Source organism: Nerophis lumbriciformis, linkage group LG30 (genome assembly GCF_033978685.3).
Source record: "Nerophis lumbriciformis linkage group LG30, RoL_Nlum_v2.1, whole genome shotgun sequence".
Lineage (NCBI taxonomy): Eukaryota > Metazoa > Chordata > Actinopteri > Syngnathiformes > Syngnathidae > Nerophis > Nerophis lumbriciformis.
Genome location: NC_084577.2, coordinates 27,201,962 through 27,215,086, shown reverse-complemented (window position 1 = coordinate 27,215,086; position 13,125 = coordinate 27,201,962). Strand labels below are relative to the sequence as shown.

Below are 13,125 nucleotides of genomic sequence, written 5' to 3'. Positions count from 1 at the left end.
AAAGACAGCTTTTGTCTGCTCGCCGGGAACTCATTGAAACACAAAGTTTTGTGATAACTTAGATACAATTATTCTAACAATAAGTCTATTCCAGAAGGTTACTTATAAATAGGTTAGTGTGTTTCATACCTACAATTCTTCTCCGTTTGACTCATTTCACTTGGTCAAACCTTTTTAGACATTGCACACGACATAATAATAAAAGTATACAGGGAAAAGCCAGTAAATTAGAATATTTTGAAAAACTTGATTTATTTCAGTAATTGCATTCAAAAGGTGTAACTTGTACATTATATTTATTCATTGCACACAGACTGATGCATTCAAATGTTTATTTCATTTAATTTTGATGATTTGAAGTGGCAACAAATGAAAATCCAAAATTCCGTGTGTCACAAAATTAGAATATTGTGTAAGGCTAATACAAAAAAGGGATTTTTAGAAATGTTGGCCAACTGAAAAGTATGAAAATGAAAAATATGAGCATGTACAATACTCAATACTTGGTTGGAGCTCCTTTTGCCTCAATTACTGCGTTAATGCGGCGTGGCATGGAGTCGATGAGTTTCTGGCACTGCTCAGGTGTTATGAGAGCCCAGGTTGCTCTGATAGTGGCCTTCAACTCTTCTGCGTTTTTGGGTCTGGCATTCTGCATCTTCCTTTTCACAATACCCCACAGATTTTCTATGGGGCTAAGGTCAGGGGAGTTGGCGGGCCAATTTAGAACAGAAATACCATGGTCCGTAAACCAGGCACGGGTAGATTTTGCGCTGTGTGCAGGCGCCAAGTCCTGTTGGAACTTGAAATCTCCATCTCCATAGAGCAGGTCAGCAGCAGGAAGCATGAAGTGCTCTAAAACTTGCTGGTAGACGGCTGCGTTGACCCTGGATCTCAGGAAACAGAGTGGACCGACACCAGCAGATGACATGGCACCCCAAACCATCACTGATGGTGGTAACTTTACACTAGACTTCAGGCAACGTGGATCCTGTGCCTCTCCTGTCTTCCTCCAGACTCTGGGACCTCGATTTCCAAAGGAAATGCAAAATTTGCATGGTTGGGTGATGGTTTGGGGTGCCATGTCATCTGCTGGTGTCGGTCCACTCTGTTTCCTGAGATCCAGGGTCAACGCAGCCGTCTACCAGCAAGTTTTAGAGCACTTCATGCTTCCTGCTGCTGACCTGCTCTATGGAGATGGAGATTTCAAGTTCCAACAGGACTTGGCGCCTGCACACAGCGCAAAATCTACCCGTGCCTGGTTTACGGACCATGGTATTTCTGTTCTAAATTGGCCCGCCAACTCCCCTGACCTTAGCCCCATAGAAAATCTGTGGGGTATTATGAAAAGGAAGATGCAGAATGCCAGACCCAAAAACGCAGAAGAGTTGAAGGCCACTATCAGAGCAACCTGGGCTCTCATAACACCTGAGCAGTGCCAGAAACTCATCGACTCCATGCCACGCCGCATTAACGCAGTAATTGAGGCAAAAGGAGCTCCAACCAAGTATTGAGTATTGTACATGCTCATATTTTTCATTTTCATACTTTTCAGTTGGCCAACATTTCTAAAAATCCCTTTTTTGTATTAGCCTTAAGTAATATTCTAATTTTGTGACACACGGAATTTTGGATTTTCATTTGTTGCCACTTCAAATCATCAAAATTAAATGAAATAAACATTTGAATGCATCAGTCTGTGTGCAATGAATAAATATAATGTACAAGTTACACCTTTTGAATGCAATTACTGAAATAAATCAAGTTTTTCAAAATATTCTAATTTACTGGCTTTTACCTGTATATGGTTCCTGGTGATATCGTACCACATCAATATTGGTATCGGCCAAATTTACATCATAAACAAACCGTTATGAGGTTCAAGAGTTAGAGACGTGTTTCATACATTTATTTCCTACAAAGACATCTTTAGGACTGGACATAAAAATAATAGCTGAAGCCAGTATCGTTCATAATCTGTGGATGTGACGAGTATCAATTCATTTGTCAGACCTCATGGTCTTCATGCGTAATCGTGCTAGTCAAGGTCTGTCTGAGCCGCAGGAAGTCTATAAGAGCAACATTTGGAGGATGAATGGCAAAGGGAAAAAAATGACAAATGAGCAGGCGACGTTTGCATTCAGTGCTTTGAAAATGAGCCATTCAAAGAAGACGTTCATAGATCCACAGAATAGAATAGAAAAAAAAGGCTATTTGCAATGGAGAGAAGCCACAGTTGTTACCTTTCTTTGCCGCAGTACCAGCACTCTCCACTGGGGGCAGTCCACTTCCTCCGTCCTTCCAGTAAGGGTTCAGCTCCAGTTTGTGCAGACCTGCCTGAAAATACCAAACTCGTGTTTAACTTGCCGCTAAAAACTAAGGGTGTGCTGATACAACTTTTACACGTCTGCTACAATACCGATACAATAGCAGCCGGATATCACACACACTTTTATTTTGTTAAAAAAGGTTTAATCAGGTGAAATCAGTCAAACAGAGAACAATGGTAGGTATGAAAAACACTAACATATTTATTATTATAACTGTCTAGAACTGTCTTTAATTTGAAGTGGAGTGGTCATTTTTAGGCGACATCTCGGGGCCACAATAATTCTTCAGTTTGTTTTTTTACATCACAAAAAATGAATACATTTTAAAAAGGTCAAGAAGTTGAGTGTTGCGGACACGTTTGTTACTGGAGACTTTGTATGTGTAAGTAATATGCAACTATAATTATTTGATACTTGTTTATATTGACCAAAGTGCTGTTTTACACTACAATACTGTTCAACTATTATTACTGTAAATTCCAGACTATCAGCCGCTACTTTTTTTCCTACCCTTTGAACTCTGCGGCTTATAAAACGGTGCGATTAATTATTGGATTTTTCTTCGTGACGGCTGGCTATAAAGTAAATATTACAAAATAAAAAGTGCTGCAGTGGCTGAATTGCCTTTCTATTTAGACTTTTTTTTTTTTTAAACGTACCAGGTCGGGCCGTCAATAGCGTTTCTACTCGTATGGATTCTTCATTAATCGCTCCAAGCAACGTTTGTAAGTTTTACAATATAACTAAAACAATTCTTACTTACTAAACCGTCCCATGTGTGAGTGTTTTCATGCATATTAGCACATGCTATTATAATGTAAAGAAGTATTGTTAAAATGCTAACACGTTTACGAGTGTCTGTGTTAGTGTTATTAACTTACAATGGATTATTTTTGTATTGTTGTTTGTATATTTACAAATTCCTCAGTAAATTCACCAAAACGTCACCGTGGAGTTATTGTGTCTGTTTAGCTGATTGGAGAGCTAGCTTGCGCCGCTAGTGGGTCCATGACCATGACTTCTATTTTGTTTGATCTTCCGTTTTACTGCCGTGTTACAGACATTGTTTAGAAACAATTAAGGTATGTAAATAAACATTTACAAAATATTTATGTGTAACTAACTCATAGCTTATAGTCCAGTGTGGCTAATATATGGAAAATATTGTATTATTTTAAAATTTAGTGGGTGTGGCTTATATACATATATAGTCTGGAAAATACGGTATTATTATTATTTTCATTACATACAGTATGTCTTGTGTGCTTACCGGTTGTGTAACTGCTAGATCCTAGTAGCCTATATCTTACTATTCATTTTATTTTTTTAATTATTTTATTTTCTAAAAACATGTTTTGTATTTTTTAACATAATTTATTTCTCTACTGATTTATTTATTAATTTTGTAATGAAAATATATATTTTTTTACATTTACATTTTTCATTATTTTTCCAAAAGTTTTTTTTAAGATTTCTTTTTTTCATTTTGTAATAAGTAATTTTAATTTGTGTTTTTAAATAGTTTATTTATGTTTTATTATTTTAAAAACATTTTGCATTTATTTTCTTAAATGTTTTTTTTTCCTTACTATGTTTACATTTTGTAAATGACTTTAGTAAAATAGAAGAAAATGTGTGCTTATTTATTTATTTATATATATATATATATATATATATATATATATATATATATATATATATATATATAGCACATGATATCACACACAAGTAAACACTCTGCAGGACTGCTTGTATCGCACATGATATCACACACACACAAGTAAACACTCTGCAGGACTGCTTGTATCGCACATGATATCACACACAAGTAAACACTCTGCAGGACTGCTTGTATCGCACATGGTATCACACACAAGTAAACACTCTGCAGGACTGCTTGTATCGCACATGATATCACACACAAGTAAACACTCTGCAGGACTGCTTGTATCGCACATGATATCACACACAAGTAACCACTCTGCAGGACTGCTTGTATCGCACATGATATCACGCACAAGTAAACACTCTGCAGGACTGCTAGTATTGTACATGATATCACACAAGTAAACACTCTGCAGGACTGCTTGTATCGCACATGATATCACACACAAATAAACACTGCACGACTGCTTGTATCGCACATGATATCACACACAAGTAAACACTCTGCAGGACGGCTTGTATCGCACATGATATCCCGCACAAGTAAACACTCTGCAGGACTGCTAGTATTGTACATGATATCACACAAGTAAACACTCTGCAGGACTGCTTGTATCGCACATGATATCACACACAAATAAACACTGCATGACTGCTTGTATCGCACATGATATCACACACAAGTAAACACTCTGCAGGACGGCTTGTATCGCACATTTTACATGTGAGCCGATATCAACCGATACTTGGTATTTTTGCTGATATCAGGCCAATATCAATATGGGATCGGGACACCGTGCCAACAAATGGCAGACAAAAAGTACTTTAAGAGAAGAATCATGCACACGTGGGAGTGGGTGTAAACACATGCATCACACAGTAGTGGGAAAGTAACTAAAGTAAGTGAAGTAACTAAGTAAGTGAAGTAACTAAAGACCTGTTCAATGGCCTGGGCTTTGGTCCGCTCCTCTTCTTTTAGTCGCTCCTTCTCAGCTCTCCTCTCGGCAGTGGACGTGGTTTTCATGGCCAGGAAGTCAAAGGTCATCCACTCCTCTCTCTGTGGACCATTAAATACATATTTAATAAGTATTAGACCATTAAATACATATTTAAAAAGTATTAGACCATTAAATACATATTTAATAAGTATTAGACCATTAAATACATTATTTAATAAGTATTAGACCATTAAATACATATTTACTAAGTATTTGACCATTAAATACATATTTACTAAGTATTTGACCATTAAATACATATTTAATAAGTATTTGACTATTAAATACATATTTAATAAGTATTTGACAAATAAATACATATTTAATAAGTATTTGACTATTAAATACATATTTAATAAGTATTTGACCATTAAATACATTATTTAATAAGTATTAGACCATTAAATACATATTTAATAAGTATTAGACCATTAAATACATATTTAATAAGTATTTGACCATTAAATACATATTTAATAAGTATTTGACTATTAAATACATATTTAATAAGTATTTGATTATTAAATACATATTTAAAAAGTATTTGACCATTAAATACATTATTTAATAAGTATTAGACCGATAAATACATATTTAATAAGTATTTGACCATTAAATACATATTTAATAAGTATTTGACCATTAAATACATATTTAAAAAGTATTTGACCAATAAATACGTATTTAAAAAGTATTACACCATTAAAAACATATTTAAAAAGTATTTGACCAATAAATACATATTTAATAAGTATTTGACGATTAAATACATATTTAAAAAGTATTTGACCATTAAAAACATATTTTAAAAGTATTTGACCATTAAATACATATTTAATAAGTATTTGACCATTAAATACATCTTTAAGAAGTATTTGACCATTAAATACTTATTTAATAAGTATTTGACCATTAAATACACATTTAAAAAGTATTTGACCAATAAATACATATTTAAAAAGTATTACACCATTAAAAACATATTTAAAAAGTATTTGACCAATAAATACATATTTAATAAGTATTTGACGATTAAATACATATTTAAAAAGTATTTGACCATTAAAAACATATTTTAAAAGTATTTGACCATTAAATACATATTTAATAAGTATTTGACCATTAAATACATCTTTAAGAAGTATTTGACCATTAAATACTTATTTAATAAGTATTAGACCATTAAATACATATTTAATAAGTATTTGACCATTAAATACGTATTTAATAAGTATTAGACCATTAAATACGTATTTAATAAGTATTTGACCATTAAATACACATTTAATAAGTATTAGACCATTAAATACATATTTAATAAGTATTTGACCAATAAATACATATTTAAAAAGTATTACACCATTAAAAACCTATTTAAAAAGTATTTGACCAATAAATACATATTTAATAAGTATTTGACCATTAAATACATATTTAATAAGTATTTGAGCGTTAAAAACATATTTAAAAAGTATTTGACCGTTAAAAACATATTTAATAAGTATTTGACCGTTAAATACATAATAAGTATTAGACCGTTAAATACATATTTAAAAAGTATTTGACCATTAAATACATATTTAATAAGTATTAGACCATTAAATACATATTTAAAAAGTATTAGACCATTAAATACATATTTAATAAGTATTAGACCATTAAATACATTATTTAATAAGTATTAGACCATTAAATACATATTTACTAAGTATTTGACCATTAAATACATATTTAATAAGTATTTGACTATTAAATACATATTTAATAAGTATTTGACAAATAAATACATATTTAATAAGTATTTGACTATTAAATACATATTTAATAAGTATTTGACCATTAAATACATTATTTAATAAGTATTAGACCATTAAATACATATTTAATAAGTATTAGACCATTAAATACATATTTAATAAGTATTTGACCATTAAATACATATTTAATAAGTATTTGACTATTAAATACATATTTAATAAGTATTTGATTATTAAATACATATTTAAAAAGTATTTGACCATTAAATACATTATTTAATAAGTATTAGACCGATAAATACATATTTAATAAGTATTTGACCATTAAATACATATTTAATAAGTATTTGACCATTAAATACATATTTAAAAAGTATTTGACCAATAAATACATATTTAAAAAGTATTACACCATTAAAAACATATTTAAAAAGTATTTGACCAATAAATACATATTTAATAAGTATTTGACGATTAAATACATATTTAAAAAGTATTTGACCATTAAAAACATATTTTAAAAGTATTTGACCATTAAATACATATTTAATAAGTATTTGACCATTAAATACATCTTTAAGAAGTATTTGACCATTAAATACTTATTTAATAAGTATTTGACCATTAAATACACATTTAAAAAGTATTTGACCAATAAATACATATTTAAAAAGTATTACACCATTAAAAACATATTTAAAAAGTATTTGACCAATAAATACATATTTAATAAGTATTTGACGATTAAATACATATTTAAAAAGTATTTGACCATTAAAAACATATTTTAAAAGTATTTGACCATTAAATACATATTTAATAAGTATTTGACCATTAAATACATCTTTAAGAAGTATTTGACCATTAAATACTTATTTAATAAGTATTAGACCATTAAATACATATTTAATAAGTATTTGACCATTAAATACGTATTTAATAAGTATTAGACCATTAAATACGTATTTAATAAGTATTTGACCATTAAATACACATTTAATAAGTATTAGACCATTAAATACATATTTAATAAGTATTTGACCAATAAATACATATTTAAAAAGTATTACACCATTAAAAACCTATTTAAAAAGTATTTGACCAATAAATACATATTTAATAAGTATTTGACCATTAAATACATATTTAATAAGTATTTGAGCGTTAAAAACATATTTAAAAAGTATTTGACCGTTAAAAACATATTTAATAAGTATTTGACCGTTAAATACATATTTAAAAAGTATTTGACCATTAAATACGTATTTAATAAGTATTAGACCATTAAATACATATTTAATAAGTATTTGACCATTAAATACGTATTTAATAAGTATTAGACCATTAAATACATATTTAATAAGTATTTGACCATCAAAAACATATTTAATAAGTATTAGACCATTAAATACATATTTAATAAGTATTAGACCATTAAATACATATTTAATAAGCATTTGACCATTAAATACATATTTAATGAGTATTTGACCATTAAATACATATTTAATAAGTATTAGACCATTAAATACATATTTAATAAGTATTTGACCATTAAATACGTATTTAATAAGTATTTGACCATTAAATACATAATAAGTATTAGACCATTAAATACATATTTAATAAATATTAGACCATTAAATACATATTTAATAAGCATTTGACCATTAAATACATATTTAATAAGTATTAGACCATTAAATACATATTTAATAAGTATTAGACCATTAAATACATATTTAAAAACTATTTGACCATTAAATACATATTTAATAAGTATTTGACTATTAAATACATATTTAAAAAGTATTTGACCAATAAATACATATTTAATAAGTATTTGACCAATACATACATATTTAATAAGTATTAGACCATTAAATACATATTTAATAAGTATTTGACCATTAAATACATATTTAATAAGTATTTGACCATTAAATATATATTTAAAAGGTATTTGACCATTAAATACATTATTTAATAAGTATTACACCATTAAATACATATTTAATAAGTATTTGACCATTAAAAACGTATTTAATAAGTATTAGACCATTAAATACATATTTAATAAGTATTTGACCATTAAATACATATTTAATAAGTATTTGACCATTAAATACATCTTTAATAAGTATTTGACCATTAAATACATATTTAATAAGTATTTGACCATTAAATACATATTTAATAAGTATTAGACCATTAAATACATATTTAATAAGTATTAGACCATTAAATACATATTTAATAAGTATTTGACCATTAAATACATATTTAATAAGTATTAGACCATTAAATACATTATTTAATAAGTATTAGACCATTAAATACATATTTAATAAGTATTAGACCATTAAATACATATTTGATAAGTATTTGACCATTACATACATATTTAATAAGTATTAGACCATTAAATACATATTTAATAAGTATTAGACCATTAAATACATATTCAATAAACACTGTTGGTGTTCCAGCAGACCCATGGAAAGTACCTGCACATTCTGAGTGGAGTCGCCCTCGGTCTCTGCAGCTTTGGACTTGTCTGGAACTTTCCAGGCCTTGGCAGGCTGAGACTGAGGCTGAGGCTGAGCTTCAACCCACTCGTCAGCAGAGTCCTGGTGAGAAGTGAAGAAGAAGAAGAAGAAATGAGGACATTTAAAGATGACTTGATGAAGGAACTTACATCTGAGTTGTCACTTGAGACATCTGCTGCCTTCTTCTCCTTCTTCTCCTTCTTCTTTTTCTTGGATTTCTTCTCTTTCTTCTTTTTGCTTTTCACACAGACCTCCTGCGGAGGAAGTGACAGATATCATCTCCATCCTCCCAGGTTCAAAACAACACACTTGGTTGTTTAATCCCTCTTGGATCGCCCCACTCTGCTCAATGAAATAGGTAAGAATGATTCATTCATTAGAAATGGAATATTTTGGCAGACAACTAGCGCACTAATAGCTAGCTGACAACTGGCAGAGTAATTGCCAGCAGGCAACGAGAGCGTTAAAATTATTTCCAAACATGTCCGTGTGTAGAACAACTGTGTGGAGAATAAACGTGGTGCCAAAAGGAAATGTAGATTTTGTGAACTACACCTGATGTGTCAGAGGTGATTGATTGATTTCAGGCTTGGGGAAGAGATCAATAGTCAATAAGATCAATAGCTTCCTCACCAAGTATGAATGTAAAGTGATATTGAAGAGGAAATATTCAAGTGGTGTCTTACCTCTTCTATTTCTTTCAGTCTGTCGGTCACCTGAGGAAGCATCCAAGTGTCCTCTCCTCGCTGCCTCTTCAGCTCCTTCCTCCTCTCCTCCTTCTCATAACCATGCTTGGCCTGCAAAAACAACATTGTAACAACACGTAAACATATGATCAATAAACATAACATGTAAACATATGATCAATAGACATAACATGTAAACATATGATCAATAGACATAATAACATGTAAACATATGATCAATAGACATATTAACATGTAAACATATGATCAATAGACATATTAACACATAAACATATGATCAATAGACATAACATGTAAACATATGATCAATAGACATAATAACACGTAAACATATGATCAATAGACATAATAACATGTAAACATATGATCAATAGACATAATAACATGTAAATATATGATCAATAGACATAACACGTAAACATATGATCAATAGACATTGTTTTATGAGGCTTGTTGTCAATAATAACACATTATTAACATAAAAACTATAATAGCACAAACAAATGGGGGCAAGTTTAGTGTGAAAATGATTTTAGGATTTTTAAACAAATATACCTTTTTACCTTTTACATTTCTTCCTCTTCTTTCCTGACAATTTAAATCAATGTTCAAGTAAAAAAAAATTTTATTTTATTGTAAAGAATAATAAATATATTAGCTTCTATTTTTTCGACGAAGAATATTTGTGAAATATTTCTTCAAACTTACTATGATTAAAATTCAAAAAAATTATTCTGGCAAATCTAGAAAATCTGTGGAATCAAATTTAAATCTTATTTCAAAGTATTTTAAATTTCTTTTAAAATTTTTGTTCTGGAAAATGTAGAAGAAATACTGATTTGTCTTTGTTAGAAATATAGCTTGGTCCAATTTGTTAAATATTCTAAGAAAGTGCAGATTGGATTTTAACCAATTTAAAACATGTCATCAAAATTCTAAAATGTATCTTAATCAGGAAAAATTACTAATGATGTTCCATAAATTCTTTTTTTAATTTTTTCAAAAAGATTCAAATAAGCTAGTTTTTCTCTTCTTTTTGTCGGTTGAATTTTGAATTTTAAAGAGTCGAAATTGAAGATAAACTATGTTTCAAAAATTTATTTTAAATTTTTTCGTGTTTTCTCCTCTTTTAAACCGTTCAATTAAATGTTTTTTTCATCATTTATTCTCTACAAAAAACCTTCCGTAAAAGGAAAAAAAAATGTACGACGGAATGACAGACAGAAATACCCATTTTTTTTTATATATATACATTTATTTATTTAGCTATTCTTGTTTAAATCACACTTACGTGTAACTTACAAATGACAATATATTTATTTATTTAAGTGTGTATCAAACTGGTAGCCCTTCGCATTAATCAGTACCCAAGAAGTAGTTTTTGGTTTCAAAAAGGTTGGTGACCCCTGTACTAGGGCATCAAATCAGTGTCAGTTGAGTCGGTCCATAGGTTGCCTGTAGGGATTTTTAATGTCCAGCAGATGTCAGTATTTAGTGACACAGTATCGACACAGTATCAATACAGTTTTGCAATGTGTCGAAACGCTTCATGACGCCTCATCAACCCATCACTACATAACACGTAAACATATGATCAATAGACATAACACGTAAACATATGGTCAATAGACATAATAACATGTAAACAAATGATCAATAGACATAATTACATGTAAACATATAATCAATAGACATAATAACATGTAAACATATAATCAATAGACACAATAAGATGTAAACATATGATCAATAGACATTATAACATGTAAACAAATGATCAATAGACATAATAACATGTAAACATATGATCAATAGACATAATAACATGTAAACATATGATCAATAGACAAAATAACACGTAAACATATGATCAATAGACATAATAACACGTAAACATATGATCAATAGACATAATAACACGTAAACATATGATCAATAGACATAATAACACGGAAATATATGATCAATAGACATAACACGTAAACATATGATCAATAGACATTATTGTTTTATGAGGCTTGTTGTCAATAATAACACATTATTAACATAAAAACTATAATAGCACAAACAAATGCGGGCAAGTTTAGTGTGATGTTGACAGGGTAGGCGGCCTGAATGACGTCACTGGACAGAACACGTATTTCTGAATAACTTAAAAACCATAAGGGCACAAACTACAAAACATTGCAGCACAAACCATTGAATGAGACACGTTTGGGGAGATTGTGACGAGCTCTGTCAACACCGCCGGAGAGCAACGAGATAAAAGATGGAGACACTGCACAGTGTTGTGTAAGAATAAAGAATCAGGCAAACAGCAGGGACTCCTACTTGTGTCTGCATCAGGCAAACAGCAGGGAGTCCTATCTGCGTCTGCACACATGTATTCATTGTCACAGCAACACGCCAGTCCAGCAGACAATATGAATCAATATTGAGCATGATAACGACATATATATATATATACTCTTCTACAGTTAGGGAGAATCAATAAAAGTTACTGTTATGCTGCACAATTATCGACCCCCGCCATGCTAGCTGTTAGCCTCGGTTAGCATGTTAGCTCGTGTGAGGGTTGGACTAAGTATGTTGGGACGCAGGTTGAACGGAATAAAGAGTAGATTATAAAGTACCTTGTCAAGTGCTTCTTGCCGCGCCTGGCGTTTAATTTCCCTGCGGTCGGCGATGTTGGTCGTGCTCTCAAAACTAACACCGTCAGCCGCCATGGCAGTGTCGTAAACTTGTGTGCGGTGTCGTAAAACCTTTTACGTCAGTAGTGTGACTTCTGTGCTCTGTTTGCCCAAAATAAAATAAATTAAAAATATATTGTAACCGAGGGTTTATACATGTCGCCTATGTTGTATAAAACTACACAATAACAAACATGGAGGCTCCAGTTTTACACGAGGACCACTTTATTTCGGTTTTTTTATTTTTATTTTATTTTATTATTATTATTATTATTTATTTTACTATTTCTTTTGTTTTTATTTTTTTCATTAGTGTGCGGTGTCGTAAAACCTTTTACGTCAGTAGTGTGACTTCTGTGCTGTGTTTGCCCCAAAATAAAATAAATAAAAAATATATTGTAACCGAGGGTTTATACATGTCCCCTATACTGT

At 30.1% G+C, this 13,125-nt stretch overlaps 1 protein-coding gene across 1 annotated transcript in view; it reads right to left on the bottom strand.

Moving 5' to 3' along the window:
• Positions 1–13,125, bottom strand: part of cwf19l2 (CWF19 like cell cycle control factor 2) — a 75,698-nt gene extending 62,573 nt beyond the window's left edge. Inside the window, exons 1-6 of the mRNA XM_061925407.1 lie at positions 12,637–13,125; positions 9,983–10,093; positions 9,446–9,550; positions 9,255–9,377; positions 4,930–5,049; positions 2,241–2,334 (exon numbers count right to left, since the gene is read on the bottom strand). Coding sequence (XP_061781391.1) covers positions 2,241–2,334; positions 4,930–5,049; positions 9,255–9,377; positions 9,446–9,550; positions 9,983–10,093; positions 12,637–12,729 — 646 coding nt within the window. The 5' untranslated portion in view covers positions 12,730–13,125. The remainder of the gene's footprint in view (positions 1–2,240; positions 2,335–4,929; positions 5,050–9,254; positions 9,378–9,445; positions 9,551–9,982; positions 10,094–12,636) is intronic.